Genomic DNA, 20,517 nt, shown 5'->3' with positions numbered 1-20,517 from the left:
ATTGTAAGAGGTAGAAAGAAAGAAAGAAAAAAAAAAAGAAAGAAAGAAAGAAAGAAAGAAAGAGAAAGAGAAAGAGAAAGAGAAAGAGAAAGAGAAAGAGAAAGAGAAAGAGAGAGAGAAATAGAAAGGATGTCTTGACTTTTCAAATTAAGTAGCAGAATTGTAAGAGGAGAAAGGAAGAAAGAAAGAAAGAGAGAGAGAGAGAGAGAGAGAAAGAGAAAGAGAAAGGGAAGGGAAGGGAAAGGAAAGGAAAGGTGCTTATTTTTGTTTTTCAGCCAAGGGAACCAGCCTTTTCTGAAGATGCTTCCATGATTATGTGGCCAGCATGACTATATACACGGAGGTGCGTGGAACACTGTTATCTTCCCACCGAAGTGGTACCTATTTATCTACTCACATTTGCATGTTTTTGAGCTGCTAGGTGGGCAGGAGCTGGGATAAGGAACGGGAGCTCACCCTGTCATGCAACGCTCCGGTCACGAACCTGTACTGTCAGCTTTCCAGCTGAGAAGCTCAGCATCTTTAACCACTGAGCCATCAGGCTCCTGTCCTACCATAAAATAAAACAAAACAAAATTCTTTGGGCTCTTTATTAGCAAGAGGGAAAGGCATTTCCTGTTAAATTTGCAAAGAAGTTACGAAGACAATCAAACGGCCTATTGATCCAGCTATTCTTTACCTTAATGCCTATTTCAAGAATTCAAGCATTTAAGGACACCTTCAACCTACAGATCTACCCACCCACCCTGTAGTCGATTCCTTTGATCTGAGATGGTTTCAGTTGATCTGTCCCAGGTCAAAAGAGAAGACAAACTCTCCTGTAGTTTGGTGTCAGACTAAAACTGCTTTTTGTAGTTTCTAAAAAACACAATGATTCCTCTCCCAGCCTGCGACCTTATTTAACATCTAACTAACTGCAGAAGTAGAGCAACTTTTTTCCCAGGCATTCATTTCATTCATTCCAGGGTTAATCTTAATTAATGCCCTTCTCGTCTCTCCTGATTCCTGGCTTTCCTTAAGATAACAGTTTGTGCAAGCTACCTTAAAAATGTGTGTGGGGGGGGGAACCACATCCAGCCTGACTAAGTCCACATCTGGTTTTTTCTTTCCTTCAGACTTCCTTTGGCAGCAGCTTAGGAGCCTGCGCATCTGGGGATGTTTGAAAGCATACAAAGGAATTGCTGGAGCAAGCAGAAGTGAAAAGGCTCTGAAAAGAGTGAGGATGTGCTCATAAAAAACCGGAGCAAAGAGGTTTTACAACTCCACTCTCTCTCCCCCCAAGGTATCCTTGAGCGAGGAGGTCTACAAGGAAAGGGGAAAAACTGGAGAAGATGAAGGAGAGCATTTCTTTCAGGATTGTGGACTGCGTTTTAAAAATCCTTCTGATCCTGCTCTCCATTTTAAATACAGCTTCTGCACCTCCACCGCCCACCCTCAGGCAATCGGAAGACGTAGCCTTGATCCCATCACCCATCATTAGGTTTCCAGGTGACGTTTCCCCCAAAACTGACAAAGAACTGGCATTCGTAAGTTGAGCTTGTTGTTGTTGTTGTTGTTGTTGTTGTTGTTGTTGTTGTTGAAATAGTCTGCAATGTCTGTGCAAGATCTGGATCCATATCTCCTTCCAAAGTTGCAGACCAGAGATCAAAAAATAGTTGGCAGACCGACTGACTTCTTGGTCTTAGAAAAGCTTCTTTCTTTCTTTCTTTCTTTCTTTCTTTCTTTCTTTCTTTCTTTCTTTCTTTCTTTCTTTCTTTCTCTCTCCCTCCCTCTCTCTTTCTTTTTCTTTCTTTCTTTCTCTCTTTCTCTTTCTTTCTTTCTTTCTCTCCCTCTCTCTCTTTCTTTTTCTTTCTTTCTTTCTCTCTCTTTCTCTTTCTTTCTCTCTCTTTCTCTCTCTCTCTCTCTCTTTCTCTCTCTCTCTCTTTCTTTCTTTCTTTCTTTCTTTTTCTTTTTCTTTTTCTTTTTCTTGTAAAGCCAAGTCAAAACAGTATAATTTTGAGCAATCTCACTCCAGAAAGTCTATCAGGAGATTTCTGAGGCTTGAATAAACAAATCTGAAGCAAACCCTACAGTTTTTTTTTTCCAGGATGACCTGTAATTTGCTTGTAAGTTGTTTTTTTTCCTCTCTTTTATGTGTGTATAAAATATAAGCTTTAAGAATCGGGACTTCCATCTGGATGATTTTCTTGCTCTGTTTTTTTCTTAATGCATTACTTATGCATAGTCGGAGAGGCCCACTTAATTTTAAAGCTTAATTTTTCAGCCAACTTAACTAACGAGTCTCAAAACTCATCTTGAAAGGCAGTAATTGCCCCTTAGAGCTCTGCCAGAGTTATGTTTGTAGAAAATCTGTTGGAGAGGGGCCTATAAAATGTTTCGTATTATAATTACGATTCCTCATCTGCCTGTTCAGTGACTCTTTAAAAGTTGACTGTCTAGAAAATAAGTTAGGAGAAACACACTCCATTGACTTGCACAGTAGTAGCTGAGAGTTTATTTATTTACTTAGAAGATGTATATGCCTGCCCACTCACTCACAGTGATTCTTGGGCAGCTTGCAAACAATAAAAAACCCCAATGTAAAAAAGAATAAAAATAAGAAACCTCCAACAAAGAATGGTTTACTTTATTGTGTAAATCCCTCTCTTTTCTCTTGAGCTTCATCATGATATAACACTGCAGCCAAACTGCAGGATTCAAATCCTTGTACCGATAAAGGAGAATATTTATAGCTCAGGGTTGAAATGAGGGGTCCTTGGTGCTCTCTGAGCCTGGTGGTTTTCTTGCAGACGTTTCATTACCCAAACTAGGTAGCATCATCAGTGCTAGAAGGGAGAGGGGTTTGCAGAGAGGAGGAGGGGGGGGAGGAAGAAGAGGAAGAGGAAGAGGAAGAGAAGAAGAACTGTCAGGTCCTTGGTGCTCTTTGAGCCTGGTGGTTTTCTTGCAGATGTTTCATTACCCAAACTAGGCAACATGATCAATGCTAGTTGCTAGTTTATCGCTAGCACCGATGATGTTACCTGGTTTGGATAATGAGACATCTGCAAGAAAACAGCCAAGTTCAAAGAACGCCAAGAACCTCTCAAATCCTAGTCCCGTTGGGTTACTGGACTCCGGACTTTAGCTTGTAGCTGAAGAAGAAGCTCTATTAATTTGCCTCTATAATTAAATTGCATTGAATTCTGAATAAAGCTCTGATGATTATAGACATGAACCACTGGGTGTAGATAATCTGCCCTTTTAGGAGGAAAATACCTTTTTTAAATGCCCCTTCCTTCTAACTATCACTGGATTTGAGTTCCCACCATTCTGAGGAGGGCAAGCAACAGACATTGTCACATAGAAGATATATATTAATGATGAGCAGGTAGTCCTCAACTTATGATTGTTCATTGGGCCATCGCTCAGATTTACAATGGCATTGAAAAATGTGATTTGCAACTGGTCCTTGCGTCCACAACCATTGAATCCTCTTCACAGTCATGTGATCAAAATTTTGGCCCTTGGCAACCAGCACATCTAGCATCCTGGGGATCACGTGATCTCCGTTTGCAACCTTCCCACGGGCAAAGTCAATGAGAGAAGCTGGATTCACCAAACAACCACATGATTCACTTAGAACTGCAGTGATTCGCTTAACAAGTGTGGCAAAAAAAGAGGAGATCTTGTCAGGCACTTAACAACCGACTTGCTTAGTGATGGAAATTCTGGTCCCAAGTGTAGTCGTAAGCTGAGGATTACTGTAGTTTCAAGACCAACAGGTCCCCCCCCCCTGCTATGGTTGTTCATGGAAGGCTGAAAGTTGCAAAGTCTCCATGTAAAGTGGGCGAAAGACTGCAGAACATTAAGAATGAAGGACTAACTCAAGACTAGAGTTGACCCTTCTATTCTTGTTCAAAGCCTTTGACCTAACTCAGTGATGGCGAACCTTTTAGAGACCGAGTGCCCAAAAACCACCCCGCCCCCGCCCGCCACCCCATGCCCTGCCTGCCCACAGGGCCACCCGCCTCTACGGCCCACCGCAACAGATCACCCAGGCGGCCCAGCAACGCCATGGTGGCCACACCCTCCATCCACGCCCTGTAGCATCATCTGCGCATGACAGAGTGCAAGGACGGAGTCTTGTCCCCGCTACCCGGCTGCCATGTCCTTGGCTGCGCTGCTCTGTGCGGGCCATGCCCAGGGGCGACTCTCCGGGGGGGCTGCTGGTGAGGAGGGGGCCGTTGGGGGATGCAGGGTTGGGGCGAAGGCACACGTGCCCACAGAGAGGGCTCTGAGTGCCGCCTCTGGCATGTGTGCCATAGGTTCACCACCACTGACCTAGCTGTTATTCCCAACCATAGATATCATCAAGGTGAACTCAAGTTATGGTCAAAAAGCCCAAGTGGCAGCCATGATGGAATGACAACCTCTGCCTGTTTGGTTTATGTTTGGGATCGATTTGTGCAGGATCTTGGCTCCCCTCTTTACCTTTTGACACCCCAGGACACTCTTCTATCATATTATTATACAAAGCCAAAGTTCATTGCCCATCCTAGTCTTGATGTTGACATCAGCTTCAGAGATGACTTAATTAACATGAGATACGCCAACAGATTCTGGCTTCATTCTCATTCAGCCAATTGGGCCAAAGACAAATGCAGAATTAGGCAACTGTAGGGCTGATCTTTGGGTTGGGGGGGGGTCAACGTTTGAAAATGTTGTTTGTTTTTTCAACAAGAGAGGTAAAGATTTAGATCCATTTCTTTCTTTCTTTCCATTTTCACTGCCTGTCTTTTCTTCTCTCCAAAAGCAATACCTCAACAAGTATTACGGATGTCCCAAAGATAATTGCAACTTACTAGTCCTGAAGGACACTTTGGTGAAAATGCAGAAGTTCTTTGGGCTTCCTCAGACTGGTGAACTGGACCAAAACACTATAGAAACCATGAAAAAGCCCAGGTGTGGCAACCCAGATGTAGCCAATTATAATTTCTTCCCCAGGAAACCAAAATGGGAGAAAAACCTGGTCACATATAGGTAGGTACCAACTGGCACAGTGTCTTCTGAACATAATTACCCCAAGAAGGAAAACATGGATCTTCTAGTTGTTCCAACCACATGGAAGAAAGATCATCAGCTTTTAGAGGAGCTTCCATCCCCAAATGCAGTGATCTATGACTTGGTAGAGGTTGAAAGGGTTTCTTGAAGATCCAATATTTGTTTTCTCCATTGGTCCTATGCATGCAATTGCCCAGCAAGGAAACCAGTAGAAAAGTAAAGATTTCTACTCTATTGTTTATTCTTCTCAGCGTTTTTAGAGGAAGACAGAATCCCTCGTAGTAATCACAACATTTATGTGACAGTCCATAAATCTATAGGTCAGCTGTGAACTCTATGCAAGGGGTTGGCAACTGCAGAGAAGAGCAACAAAAATGACTAGCAGGCTGGAGGCGTAAACATATAAAAGAACGGTTACAGGAATTGAGTATGACTAGTTTAATGAAAAGGACTAGAGGGTATGTGATAGTACTGTTCCTATATTTGAGGGGTTCTTACAAAGATAAGGGGGGGTCAAAGTATTTTCTAAAGCACCAAAAGGCAAGACCAGAAACAGTGGTTGGAAACTAGAACATAGAACTAAGCAGAAATTTCCTAATGGTGAGAGCAATTCACCAATGGAATAGCTTGTCTTCAGAAGTTGTGGGTGCTCCATCACTGAAGGCTGGACAACCATGTGTCTGAAATGATATAGGGTCTCCTGCTTGTGCAGGGGTTTGGACTAGATGACCAACAAAGTCCCTTCCAACTCTATTATATTACATTCTATAGGCAGTAGGTCTTTTCAGAAACTCTAGTGGAGACAAGGGGTCCTCCATGCCACAGAGAGCCAACTTCATCCTTCCACCAATTATTCTTTAAGAAAAGGGCCGTCTTCTTATTTGAAAGCTTGCAGCATCCTTCCAGAACGCTGTCATTTTTAAGAGTAGAATCTCTTTTTTTCTCTTTAAGGAAAAAAAAAACCCTAAAACTTGCATTCTGTTGAACTCCATGGAATGACATACCACAGGCTCCAATATGTCTGCCTTTCTCTTCTTAGAACTTTTGATTTGGCACTTTGAGCTGGAGATGATATTAACCCCGCAGCCGTGTTGTGTCTGCAGCAACAAAGCCTAGCAGAAATTACAGGGTGACGAGGGCAGGAGATATTTGAAACGGCTCTTCGTAGTCCGTTGGTTGCATAAGGTTCAGGCAGAAGAAATATACTTTTTTTTTAAAAAAAAAAAATTAAATTCCTTCTCTGTGTTTACAAGCGCCCTCCTTTTCTGCACCTCATTCAGATGACTTGACTGGCCAGGAATTAGCTGTGGAACAAAAAGCAAATTGGCCAAATGATTTGGGAGCAAATCCAATGAAACAAGAGTTTTGTATATAACACATAGCTAACAAGGGAGTTTTCTTTTGTCTGCTTGAAAAGAGGGTTAAATTTTAGGATGCCTAAAGTTATTCCAAGCTGACTGGTCAAGTTTTGCAGATCCTAGTCAGTTCAGGATGATTCAGCAGATACATTTGCAAACGGAGGTACAGGAGGATTAGAGAGTGATGTTTTCAAGAATGCAGATTCCTTCTTCCCTCACCCCCAGGAAGGAAGGAAGGAAGGAAGGAAGGAAGGAAGGAAGGAAGGAAGGAAGGAAGGAAGGAGAAGGAAGGAAGGAAGGAAGGAAGGAAGGAAGGAAGGAAGGAAGGAAGGAAGGAAGGAAGGAAGGAAGGAAGGAAGGAATTTTATTCACCATCAGAAATTTAAAAAAAAATAGAACAGGAGGAGTGGGGGAGGGAGGAGGAGGAGGTGGAGAAGGAAGGAGAAAGAGAGTGAAGAGGAAGGAGATGAAGAAAGGGAGAAGGAGAAGGAGAAGAAGGAAGGGAAGGAAAATGGAGACAATGAGAAGAAGGAAAGGAAATGGAGAAGGAGAGGGAGAGGGGGATAGGGAAAGGAAGAAGGAAAGTGAAGGGAAAAGAGATGGAGAGGAGGAGGAGGAGAGTGAAGGGAAAAAAGATGGAGACAAGGAGAAGAAGAAAGAAGGGAAATGGAGAAGAAGGGAGATGGATAAGGAAAGGAAGGACAGTGAAGGCAAAGGAGATGGAGAGAAGAAGGAGAAGGAAGGAAGATGGAGACAGGAAAGAGGGGAGTGAAGGGAAGGGAGAAAGGAGATAAAAAGAAAGAGAAGGAATAGCTTTGGAAATTAATTCCCTTTTTGCATCTGCTAGTGCTATCTGCAGACTCTGGCCCATTGCACCGTTAAACGAATGGGTCTATGTGCAGGATTAAGTGTGTGAGGTCTATCACAAAGACAGTGAATCCTCCCAAAGGGTTAAACTTTCTCTTGTCTGGCTATGTAAGGGAGAGTTACTGAGAACTGTAATTCTGCAGTAACAAAGTGGGTCCCCTCCAGAGCTTGAAACCCAACAGGACAGATGAAATTATTTCTGCTGCCCTCTGGTGGCCATCCAGCTTTTTGCAGCCCAGATGAGATAGAATTGAGTTGGAGCTCTGTGTCGTTCTGTATTGTTGCTGATGATCCTTATTTTTGTCCTAAGAATTTTAGGCTATACCCCAGATCTGGATTCTGAAACGGTTGATGATGCGTTTGCCCGAGCCTTCAAAGTCTGGAGTGATGTCACGCCTCTGGAATTCTCCCGAATTCATGACGGAGAGGCAGATATCATGATCAACTTCGGACGATGGGGTAGGCCAATAATATTACAGCATCTCGGTTCCTACGCGATCTTCTGGGTTGAGAAATTTTGCCTTGGCTTGACCCCAGGGAATAAGTAACCCAGTATAAAGACCCACTAGTGTGTGTTTCAAATGGCTCCAAGTCAAATCTGCCAGACCTTTGACCTGCAAGGTGGCAAAGAAGCCACAGGCAACCTCAGGAGCCACCAGTAGAAAAGTGGTGAATGAAAGGGTTATGCCCTTACTGGGGCCCTCCTTTTCAAAGGAAAAAATAAATCTGTAAAATAAAGGAGGTTTCTGTGCCCAAGGAGAACATGAAGATTTGCAACATTAGAAAAAAGATATTGAGACTCTGAGAAGAGCAACAAAGATGACTAAGGGTCTGGAGGCTAAAACATATGAAGAACGGTTGCAGGAGTTGAGTATGTCTAGTTTAGTGAAATTCTAGTTATTCTATTAACAACTGGATTCCTTAATCACTGATAGACACTGGAATGGATGGCTTTACTCAATCCTGGACACAAACAAGATCAAAATAAGGGAATTCCACCTCTCTCAAGTGTTGCTTAAGATCTCATGAAGTTAACTCGTTTGTTGCTCTCAGAAATCACAGTCTGGATTACAGAAGCCTTTGCTGGATCCTTCAAAATCCATTTTCTCTCATCTGCCCTTCTACTCAAGAGCTCAAGAGTGAATGGATGTGTACCTTTCTGATCCATCTCCTTTTGGGCTAGTAAATTTGAATCCTATTTAGCCTCACATCAGTGCAATTCTCGGGTTTCCCCCTACCGCAGGAATAACTCTTAAATTAGTACTCCTGTCCCAAAGATATCATGATGCCAGTATCCACCATTTTGCTTTTGTTCCTTATTCTGCAGAGCATGGTGATGGGTATCCTTTTGATGGTAAGGATGGTCTTCTGGCCCATGCTTTTGCTCCTGGACCAGGGGTTGGAGGTGATTCCCATTTTGATGACGATGAACTTTGGACTCTGGGTGAAGGCCAAGGTAAGGCAGTCATTTTGGCTTCAGAACGTTCTCAACTGTCATTGGCTGCTGTTTTTGTTCTGCTGATGGATCCTCTGTCTTCTCCTTCCAAGTGGTCAGGGTGAAATACGGCAATGCAGATGGAGAGTTTTGCAAATTCCCCTTCCTGTTTAGTGAGAAGGAATACAACAGCTGCACCGATGCAGGGCGAAGTGATGGATTTCTGTGGTGTTCAACCACCTACAACTTTGATACAGATGGCAAATATGGATTCTGCCCCCATGAATGTAAGTTGAAGGATGGCTGTGGGGATTTAAGCAGGCTGCTTTCATCGGGCATGGTCTTGTGGTCCCACAACAGGGTAGACATGAACTGTTGACTCTTCTCCATCTTCGCGTGTGCTAGTTTCCATAGGTTCCTCTGATCTCCCAAGGGACAATTTGTCAGAGGTGATTAAGATAAAGAGTCAGCACGGTGAGGAGGACCTGAAAAACGCCACTGAATTTAAAAACTCAGGGAAATGACGAGGTGAAACTAGAGTCATGAGTGGGCAGGAAACTAGAAAGCCTGCCAAAACCATCCAACTCCAAATGCCAGTTTTATCACTGCACAACCAGGCATTTCTCTGCTCGGCTGTTATCAAAGAGAAATAATAGTAAGCAAATGTCCATTTCCCATGAGTGAAGGCAAATATACATGTCCCAGGGGATAATGTTGCAGGATCCAGTCTGGGTCAGTCACCAGGACTAGAGACTTAGTCTTCCGAGCTTTCAGATTCATACTGGAGCCCATCCTGGGGAAACTTCTCCCTCACCAGAATGGAGAGAGAGAAGTTCCCAGGGGGTGGGCTCCAGCACGTGTTCAAAAGCTGGAGAAAACTAAACTTCTGGTCTTGGTGACTGACCTAGATTGGATCCTGCAAATGCCCATTTGTGTGCTATATCTGGACCGGCAGACATCGAATGCGGGAATGGCCACTGAGATTCAGCCTTGTCCACCTCACAGAGACTTAATTAATTAATTAATATTAGACTTATATGCCACCCATCTTGCCTAGAGGCAACTCTAGGCAGCTTACAATCTATCAAAGAACCAGATAAAACATGAAAACAATAAATATTAACACCAAAAATACCCGTACACTAGGGCTACCGTGAGGACAATTTTCTATTAAAAATGGAGGGTTTCCCCTTGATATATTGGGAACTAGGATATGTTGTGTTTTTTGTTTTGTTTTGTTTTTTGCAATGGGTTCATAAAATTAGAAGATTGTAGCGAGGCTTGGCAGATATTTGCATTTAATGAAGAAGAAACTGGAAACACCAGGGATGGGATTTTGGAGACAGATCGGGAGCTTTTGTGTGTGACGCATTTTTTTTGTCAGAATCACTGAGTAACAACAAACCCACAGATGGTCCTTGTTAGACAAATAGTGGCATTGTTCACATGATTATTCCAAAACATTGTTTTCTAAAAGCTGCCTAATAAATGCAGATGTTACAAGAGCAGACAAGAGCGAGTCTTCTAAATGTCAATGGGTTAGAGTTCATCTCACTCAAAGGTCCCTACTCACCACTGCATGCGGTGTCTCTTCTCCAAGGTTATATAGATTCCCTGAAGACGCAAAACCCAAAACCCTTAGGAAGTGCTATTTTATGTGAGACCTTCCTTCCTTCCTTCCTTCCTTCCTTCTTCCCTCCCTCCCTCCCCTCCTTCCTCCCTCCTTGCTTCCATCCCTCCCTCCCTCTCTCCCTTCCTCCCTCATCTTCCTTCCTTCCTTCCTTCCTTCCTTCCTTTCTTTTCTTACCTTACCCTACCCTATCCTACCCTACCCTACTCATTTCTTCTCTTCCCTTCTTCACTAATCCCTTCCCTTTTAAAAGAAATATCACAGGTAAATGTAACAACAAATCAACCCCTCAATCCAATTTTTTTGTACCGCAACACTCACAAGTCCCAGCTACCAGGGCTAATTCCCATGGATGATGGTGTGGCTATCACTCGTAATGTATTACTGGTTACAGTTCTAGTGTCTCAGCTTTTACTCTTTGATTTGCGCTCTATAGGAAGGCAGGATTTAAATACCATCAATCATATATATATATAAAAACAAATCTGTGCGTCAAAATATTCCCCCAACCTTCCTCTGACTTTTGACTAACTCTTGAGAAGGAGAGCCATGGAAACGCCAGCTGGGCTGAATGTAAATGCAGACATTTTGATGTTATTGGCAGAAAGAAAAACAAGCCCTATCTCTCTGTAAATCTTATAAATATACACATACTGGAGAAAGTGCTTGTCTTGAAATTCACCAGGAATTACTAATTTGTACGGTCCTTTCCTTGCCTATTTTGTTTTACGTCTTGTGTCTGTGTGATGATCTATCCGTTGTGTGTGTTACTTTAGAACTAAACTTGGAAATGCTTGTTAAACAGGGAAATAAGAAAGACATTTTTTCTTTCATGGATAAATATTTTGGGAAACCTCCTAAAACCTCACTGCCCTTGGAATGGTGAAACAGGGAAATTCTGTGAACAAATCATAAGACCCTCTGTTGAGATCCTGCCTTCCAGCATTTTCCCCCATTGAATAAAGTAGATCCTCTTTTTAATTATTGTTATAGTTGTTCCAGTTTTAGAGTTGTCTCTGCTATCAAAGCTAATCAAAAGCTGCTAAAAGAGAATAGTGGAAAAACAGAGGATCTGGAAACTTTCGGTGGCTGTGCTTACTAAACATAAAAAGCCATCTTTGGACGTTGAGGCAATGACTATTTCCAGAAACACTGCATTAAGTTTCCATACTTCCCCCCCCCCAAATGTTCAGTGGTTAAACTAATAAGATATGCTGTTAAAGGCCAACCCTGGCCAAGTTTATAGCCCAAAACTGCTTCCCTAGCAAATGAATACAGTATGTCTGTCTTAAACGGCCTCTGTTCCCTCTCCATTCTCCAAAGAAAAGCTATTGTAAACAAAGTCTTGGAACTCAGACGCTTGCTACATTCAGACATGCATCTTAACTAGCATTGTTAGAAGGGTCTTCTGCCCAAACAAGAATGTAGATGGAAGGTTGAGGCAAACCATTCTCAAATCACTAGCAATCTAGAAAAGTCAAAGAATGACATCTGTTGCATGAATGACAGACACCAGCTACAACAGGGTGAAGAATAGTGGTGGTGCGTGGATGTGACACCCTTAACTAGCTTCAGCTTTTTGAAGAAACAGTCTGGTAAAAGGTACAGGCTGGATATTGACTAGAGCCGTGTTTCTCAACTTTGGGAATTTTAAGACCCATGGACTTCAACTCCTAGAATTCCCCCATAGTTTGTATTAGAAGAATTCCAAAATTTTCAAAAATTCTATATCTAGAGAGAAAAGAAAGGAAAACCACACTCCACCATATTTTGCTTTGTGCGTAAATCATATGTTAATCAGGGACTCTTCGGTGTTAATATTTATTGTAGTAATAATAATAATAATAATAATAATAATAATAATAATAATAATAATAATAATAATAATAATAATAATAATAAAGTTGGAAGGTACCTTGGAAGTCATCGAGTCCAACCCCCTGCTCAAACAGGAAACCCTATACCATTTAGGACAAATGGCTGTCCAGTTTCTTCTTAAAAACTTCCAGTGTTGGAGCATTCACCGCTTCTGGAGGCAGGTTGTTCCACTGGTTAATTGTTCTAACTGTCAGGAAGTTTCTCCTTAGTTCTAGGTTGCTTCTCTCCTTGATCAGTTTCCATCCGTTGCTTCTTGTCCTGCCTTCAGGCACTTTGGAGAATAGCTTGACTCCCTCTTCTTTGTGGCAGCCCCTGAGATATTGGAACTCTGCTATCATGTCCCCCCTCGTCCTTCTCTTCGTTAAACTAGACATCCCCAATTCCAGCAACCATTCCTTATGTGTCTTAACCTCCAGTCCCCTAACCATCTTTGTTGCTCTTCTCTGGACTCTTTCTAGAGTACAGAGTTTTATCATGTTTTATCTGGTTCTTTTATGGATTGTAAACTGCCGAGAGTTGACTCTAGGTAAGATGGATGGCATATAAGTCTAATATTGATTAATTAATTAATTAATTAAATTGCATGCCTCTTATCCTTTATAGCTCTTTTCACCATGGGTGGAAACTCCGATGGGCAACCATGCAAATTCCCCTTCATGTTTGAGGGAAGATCCTTTGACAGCTGCACAACAGAAGGAAGGCAAGATGGATATAGATGGTGTGGCACTACTGAAGATTATGACCGGGACAAGAAATTTGGATTTTGTCCAGAGACAGGTAAGAGGATTTTTTTGCTACAATTGGCATGAGTTTGTTTGGAGGAACGCAGTCCTACATCCCTTTCTTCAACATCATCAGCTACAAATTACAGGGTCCTAGAAATCAAAGCAATACTTCATAATAAGGACAATAAAACATCCGAATGACAAGGCAAGAATTTGATAGTATACTATTAGCCGTTCCTGCTTTGAATTTATTTTGTTTATTTTAATGCAGCAATGTCTACCGTTGGTGGGAACTCTGAAGGACAACCGTGTACTTTTCCTTTTATATTCCTTGGGAATAAATATGATTCTTGTACCACTTCGGGACGTCAAGACGGGAAGATGTGGTGCTCTACAACTAGTAACTATGATGAAGATCGCAAATGGGGATTTTGCCCAGATCACGGTAGAGATTTTTCTGCTCTTCTTCCTTTTTATAAATGTACAGCATTCCTCCAAGGGATCAAAAACTTGGCCAGGAATGCCCCATAGTTTTAATGGAGCAAAACAGAGCAGAGGTCAAAGAATTAAAAAAAAAACACAGTTCTTACAAAACAGCCCACTCTTGCATCGTTTTCTTATGTTTCAAAGCTAGCAAAATAGGTTAAAGTTTTAGATTGCATCTCAACACATCCTTCGTGAATCAAAACATTTCACTTGCAAGCTTCCTTCATTCTCAGAAGTATTGTTGAGATCATCAAATGTCCAGAAAGAATTGCAAAAACAAAACACCAAAACAGCCTAAGAAACTCACAAATGAGTCAACTGTGAAGTTACCCATAAATCATTCCTTTTCACAAAGTTTCCCAACAGCTGGATCAGGGATGTTTGAATGTGGCTGAAAAGTAGAGTTTAGATACCATGTGCCTCTTCATCTTCACAGTTTTGAATTTTACAGTACTCAGTATATTTTGTGAACCCAGCTTTTGGCACTTCTAAGTTTTGGTTTATGAGCTCATGCAAGTTACGAATGCCACCAACTATGGTTTATCAGCAAAACATGGCTTAACACTAAAAACTTACAACTTTGTTTGACGGTTAACACTTTTTTTTAGTGGTTTAGGTGGGCTTGCTTGAAAATGAAGCAGGGAGGAAAGGATATAGTTGGGGTGACAATCCCCACATCCTGAGGATCTGGCATTCAGCCAAAGATTGGAACGAATTCTACAAATGTACATATATACACATACATGATGCTTTCTCCAAGATTGTATGTGCCGTTGTATGAAAGGGGTTTATTATATGTTGTGGTCTTCAATTCAGTATGCATAGATCAGAGATAAGAATAGTCTTCATATTTCCCTTGTACCCTTCGTATCTATTAGGGAGGAAAAGGCTGAAATACTAGAAGTAGTAAACTGAAATTTTGATATTGATCATAGTCCTTTCTCTGTTAGATTCATTTGCACCATTACGATATAACAGAATAACAGAATATCACGCATTCAGACCTGCAACCGTTTCTTCTGAGCAGATAAATTGTTTAGAAATGAGCTACAGCATCCAAACATCATGGACAATTGTTCAGAGCAGTTGTTACATCTTCTGTCTTAGATGTCTTCAAAGCACCATAAACTGCTTTTTTTAAAAAAAAAATGATTAGACTAATTTCCCAAAGAGATCTATGGACAATACCATCTAACAGCCATAAAAAGCTGACTTATTTTCTTTCAGGCTACAGTCTTTTCTTGGTGGCTGCTCATGAATTTGGCCACGCAATGGGACTGGAACATTCTGAAGATCCTGGCGCGCTCATGGCCCCCATTTACACCTATACCAAGCACTTCCGTCTTTCTCAAGACGACATTCAAGGAATCCAGGAACTTTACGGTGAAGCTCCCAGTTGGTTAAAACATATCGGAAACGTTTGATTCCGTATCATTATTAATCTTGGTGTTCAAGCTTTTCCAGGAGAACCTAAAATGGTAGAATAATCCTGGTGAATCATGTAAAGAAAACCAGGTGCCCCCTTCTTTTTCTTTTCCTCTTCTATGTTATGAGACACTTTATTATTATTATTATTATTGGCACTACCAGAATAAAGGATTCCTGATGTTGCTTCTCTTTTTGACCTCTAAGCTTACAACAAGAACGTCTGCATTGTTGTTGACTTTTTCTTGATTTGCAGGGGGTTCTACTGAGGTTGGACCAGGCCCAAAGCCAACCCTTGGACCGGTCACGCCTGAACTTTGTGGCCAAGATCTTGTCTTTGATGCCGTGGCTCAGATAAGGGGTGAAATCTTTTTCTTCAAAGACAGGTGAGTGGGGGCCGGAGAAGGGTCTGTTAGATATCTATTTCCTCCTTTATTCTCCAAAAAACTAGAGAAGGTCCCTTCTTTTTCCCACACTCTTCTGTGGCCGGAGACATGTTTTACATGCTGGTTAGTCTGTAGCTCTGTAGGCCATTCTCACATACCCTTACAGGTAATCCTTGACTTACAATAATTCGTTTAGTGACCATTCAGAGTAACAACCGCACTGGAAAAAGTGTTTTATGACCATTTTCCAGACTTACGACTATTGCAACGTCCCCGTGGTCAAGTGATCAAAATCCAGATGTTTGGCAACTGATTCATATTTATGATGGTTGCAGTATGTCCCGGGGTCATGGGATCCCCTTTTGCGATCTTCTGACAAGCAAAGTCAACGGGGAAGCCAGATTGACTTAACAACTGTGTTGCTAACTTAACAACCGCAGAGATTCCCGTAACCACTGCAGCAAGAAAGATTGCAAAATGAGGCAAAATTTGCTTAATCATTGTCTCGCTTACTAGCAAAAAATTTCAGGCTGAATTGTGATCGTAAGTTGAGGACTACCTGCACAAGGAGCCACACTTTGTGTGACAACAGCTGGTTGGGAACCATGTTTAATTCCCTAACGAAAGCTCTAACAGTTGCGTTTGCACAACAGGCTAAGCTGGGTTACTATAAACCTTGGTTATTTGGGAGAAGAGTTTAGTTTTAAATTCAAGGTAGTGACATAACAGGCACAATGAAAGAGTGCGACCAAGTTTAACATGTGAATCGGACAGACGTGTTGAAATTGTCAACTGAGGTCATGTCACTATTACAGCTATAAAGTTGGGGGAGGGATTTCAGTCATCCAGAGAACTAGCTCTCCCTTAAAAATGAAAACAAAGAACAGATAATGCAACTAAGAACTGTAATCTGACAAGCCATTTGCTCAATATCTATCAAATGGCAGCTTTGTCTTATTATACAGCTTTTGCAGACTTGTTGCGTGAAAAATGGGCCAGCTGGTTCCAGCTATTAGTTCTGGAGTTCTTTAAACAAAATGAACTGCTCATCAGAGAGGGAGGGAGAAGAAAACAAAATACACAATAACGTTTTTATTAACATCCTGTCCCATAATTTCCTACATACTGCTGCTGAAATCAAACCAGAGTTAGGGGGTTTTTTTGTGTTTTTTTTGCAGCGTTCATAAATCGAAAGAGGGTAGCAAGCTCAACAGCTTCTAAATTGCTCCTTTCATTCCTCTGATGAACAGTTTTAATGTTCCCGGGTTTCATTTACAGCCAAGCTGTTTGATCGATGATTATTAGATTTGATCTTTTTCAGTTGCTACGATCATAATCTTCCAGAGTAATGGAATACAATACAAATGTTGGCTTTTGCCAAACGCGTATCCATCTGTTCTGTGTACAGCGAAGGAGAAGGCTGAAAGAGTTTAAGTGCCTTGTAAATGAGTTTATTTGCTAGGATAATTGAAGCACCCGCTATTCCATCTTTCTTGCTTGCTTTTTTTGTTGTTGTTCTTTGCTAAGAATTAATGTGAGTGTTGGAGAAAATTGTTATAAATGGTAAACGTCTGGGCGCAACACATTAAGAAATTCATGGGACAATCCCAACCAATAAAAGATTGATGCATTGAATAATAACAAAGGCCCCTGTACTTTAATGTTTATGCTACTAGTAGAATGTAAGCATTGTTGTAGATGTGTGTTTGTGTGTGCGTGTGTACACACGAATGCACTTTGCTCAGTTGGATTAAAAAGCACATCTGCTAATAAAGTTGCTTGTAACTTTTCGGCTAGATTCTTCTGGAGAACAGCTAATGAAAGGAGCCGGCCAACGGGACCTTTGCTTGTGGCTGTTTTTTGGACTGATGTTCCAGAAAAAATTGACGCTGTCTACGAAGCCCCTCAGGAAGAGAAATCGGTATTTTTTTCAGGTAGGGTTGGGCTGAAATCATGTAAACATAGACACACACAAATGTGCACACAGACGTCTGTAAAGCTAACTGCTCCAGTTAGATGTTCTTCAGAAGATTTGGCCTCCAAGGTCTAGAAATTGTAACTGGGAAGATGTTCTAATGTCACATTGCTGCTTAGCCCATGATTATTTTATGCTAGGAAGAAGGAAGCAATTCGTTTAATTAGTAGGTCAATGCAAATTTGCATTCAATTGCCCCATTTTTGAAGAAGCTGGAATGGATTGTCTGCAAATGTTGTGGGTGATCCATCACTGGAGGTTTTTAAAAAGAGATTGGACAGCCATTTGTCCAGCACAGTATAGGGCAGTGGTGGCGAACCTATGGCACGCATGCCAGAGGTGACATTCAGAGCCCTCTCTGCGGGCACATGCACTGTTGCCCCAGCCCCGCCTCCTCCACGGCCCCCTCCTCACCAGCAGCCCCCCAGGGGAGAGTTGCCCCCGAGCACAGTCCGTGCAGAACAGCACAGCCAAGGGCATGCAAGCCACGCAGCGGGGACAAGACTCTGCCCTCGCACCGTCACACGCAGATGATGCTGCGGGGCATGGGCAGAGGGTGTGGCTGCCATGGTGCTGCTGGGCTGCCATGGCAATCTGCTGCAGTGGGCCATGGAGGCGATGGGTGGCCATGCGAGTGGGTGGGGCACAGAGCGGGGGTGGGCGGGGAGGCGGGGGCAGGTTTGGGGTACTCGGTCTCTAAAAGGTTCACCATCACTGGTATATGGTCTCCTGTCATGAACAGGGAGTTGGACTAGAACAGGGTTCCCCAACCCCCAGTCTGTGGACCAGTACTGGTCCGTGGCATCCCAGCAACCGGTCCGCACAAACAAACAAACCCCCATACATGGGATGCAGGCAACACACAAAACCACACACTCTCCAGTCCACGGAAAAACCTCTCTCCACGGAACCGGTCCCTGGTGCCCAAAAGGTTGGGGACCTCTGGACTAGAAGATCTCCAAGGTCCCTTCCAACTCTCTTATTCTGTATTCTGGTTTGACCCAAACATGGTTATCTTTCAAAAATTGCCCTGCTTTAAATTTTGTAGGGCTGTGTTTCGGTTAGAAACAACCCAACCTTCCCCTCTTCTATATTTTAGAGAAAAACCTTTACAAAGGAATGGATAGGTTTTGTACAATAAACTACACAGGAGATTTTTAAAAGTATGCTGTTGAAACCGGCACAAAATTGCATTCACATTTGAATGCAAAGTGTGTTTATATGAAAATGGACTTTTTGTATATCTCGGAGTGGGGTGACACGCAATGAACCAAAGTTTCAACCACTCCAAATGAGAAATGGAATCAAAATGAAAGTTCATCTATTTGCAGAGGATCTATTTTCACGCAGCCATGCCAGCTGATCTGGGAAATCGTTTTCAGTGGTTGCCCCAGCCAGACCAAAATGAATAGCATATCTTTTTGCTCTGATCTGCTACATGACAACACACAATCAACACAAAAGAATAAAACGAGCGGGAATGCAGTGAAATTTATTTAAAGAAAGGGGGGGGAAGTCTTGCGGAGTGATTTTTTTTATAGCTGAATGGCATTTTAATTATCATATTACATGATAACTGGATATAGCCTAAAGACTTCATTTTATAAGTCCATGATTTATAGCCTCACATCCTGTGTTTTTTTTTAGGAGGAACAAAGATTTAAATACTATTTATTTATTACTAACTAAATGTATAGGCTAATTAAATTTAGGACAGTGTTTTTCAACCTTGGTGACTTGAAGAATACTGCATCCAGTTTTGGTTGCCTCATTATAAAAAAAAGATGTTGAGACTTTGGCAAGAGTGCGGAGAAGAGCAACTAAGATGATTAAGGGCCTGGAGACTAAAATATGAAGAACAGTTGCAGGAACTGGGTATGGCTAATCTAGAGAAAAGACGGACTGGGAGTGACATAATAGCAATGCTCCAATATTTGAGGGGCTGCCACAAAGAAGAGGGGGTCAACCGATTCTCCAAAGCGCCTGAAGGCAGGACAAGAAGCAATGGATGAGAATTAATCAAGGAGAGAAGCAACCTAGAACTAAGGAGAAACTTCCTAATAGTGAGTACCACTAACCAGAGGAACAGGACCCCTTCTTCTCTGTGGCAGTCCCTCAAATATTGGAGCACTGCTATCATGTTACCCCTAGTTACTTTTTTCATTTGATGAGTTCGACACACACAAAGCTCAGCTTGGTCACCTCCTACAGCCCAACCTCAACAAGTCTTCATGTCATCTTCTAGTCAAATCCACAGCCTTTAATTTGCCCAAAGCAGGCAACCACAGAAAGGAACAAACAAAGCAGGAGAACACTTTCCTATGTTATGCACAATTTTGTCACACGTAGAGATAATGTTAAAGAGTAGGGGGTAAATTCTGAAATGGAGTGTTTGGTCTGTCCTAATCTACCTTCCTAATTTACATAATTTAGCTTCCCTTCCTGAAATCCAAGACCCTTTGACTGAGAAACCGCCTTTCCCCTTCTTCTCAATCTCAAGAGAGATGGTGAGAACTTGATGCTTTATTTTCCTAGGAAATGAATACTGGGTTTATACAGCCAGCACCTTGGAAAGAGGGTATCCAAAGAGGCTTACCAATCTTGGGCTGCCTCCAGATGTTCAGCGTGTCAATGCCGCATTTAACTGGAGCAAAAACAAGAAGACTTACATTTTTGCAGGGGACAAATTTTGGCGGTAAGGAATCTTGCAACTCCAGTGCTGGGAAACCACAGCATCAGGAAGTTAGGAAAATTGCACAGATTCACACATTTCCAGCACCTTTTTCCATGTCCAATTAAGTTCAGAAGATAGAAGGTAGAATTCTTTATTGGCCAAGGGTGATTGGACACACAAGGAATTTGTCTCCGGTGCAGAAGCTCTCAGTGTAACATACAAGCAACAAATGATAGATCATCACTATAATCATAAAATACAATCGTCATAAATCATAAGATACAAACTCAGTGACAGCCATAGGATGCTAGACAAGCAAACAATATAAATCATAACAGGCTACCAAATAAAAGTCCATCGACATAAATCATGAGACACAAAACAACAAAGTTATAGTCATAAGAAGCTAAGGAAAAAGGCAATAGGAAAGATGAAAAGATGACCAGGATAATAGGTGAGAAAGGAACGTGTGTTTTCTGCTCCTGTGTATTTTACAGATACAACGAAGTAAAGAAGAAAATGGATCCTGGGTTTCCTAAATTAATTGCAGATGCTTGGAACGGTGTCCCAGACAATTTAGATGCTGCCCTGGAAGTCAGCGGAAGTGGTGAGCTGCCATCTTGTTTTCTAAGATTTTT

At 42.0% G+C, this 20,517-nt stretch overlaps 1 protein-coding gene across 1 annotated transcript; it reads left to right on the top strand.

Moving 5' to 3' along the window:
• Positions 1 to 1,318: 1,318 nt before the first annotated feature.
• MMP2 (matrix metallopeptidase 2) lies at positions 1,319 to 20,486 on the top strand (the record flags this gene model as incomplete). Its single annotated transcript, XM_015825040.1, has 12 exons — positions 1,319 to 1,526; positions 4,793 to 5,019; positions 7,576 to 7,724; positions 8,593 to 8,721; positions 8,814 to 8,987; positions 12,812 to 12,985; positions 13,205 to 13,378; positions 14,647 to 14,802; positions 15,101 to 15,230; positions 17,028 to 17,164; positions 19,741 to 19,900; positions 20,377 to 20,486. Coding segments are annotated over exons 1-12 (1,915 nt in total), but the record flags the coding sequence as incomplete, so codon positions are not given.
• Positions 20,487 to 20,517: the final 31 nt, after the last annotated feature.

Source organism: Protobothrops mucrosquamatus, unplaced genomic scaffold (assembly GCF_001527695.2).
Source record: "Protobothrops mucrosquamatus isolate PMUCROS unplaced genomic scaffold, P.Mucros_1.0 scaffold2457, whole genome shotgun sequence".
Lineage (NCBI taxonomy): Eukaryota > Metazoa > Chordata > Lepidosauria > Squamata > Viperidae > Protobothrops > Protobothrops mucrosquamatus.
The sequence above is the reverse complement of the archived record's forward strand: the minus strand, read 5'-3'. Positions and strand labels throughout refer to the sequence as shown.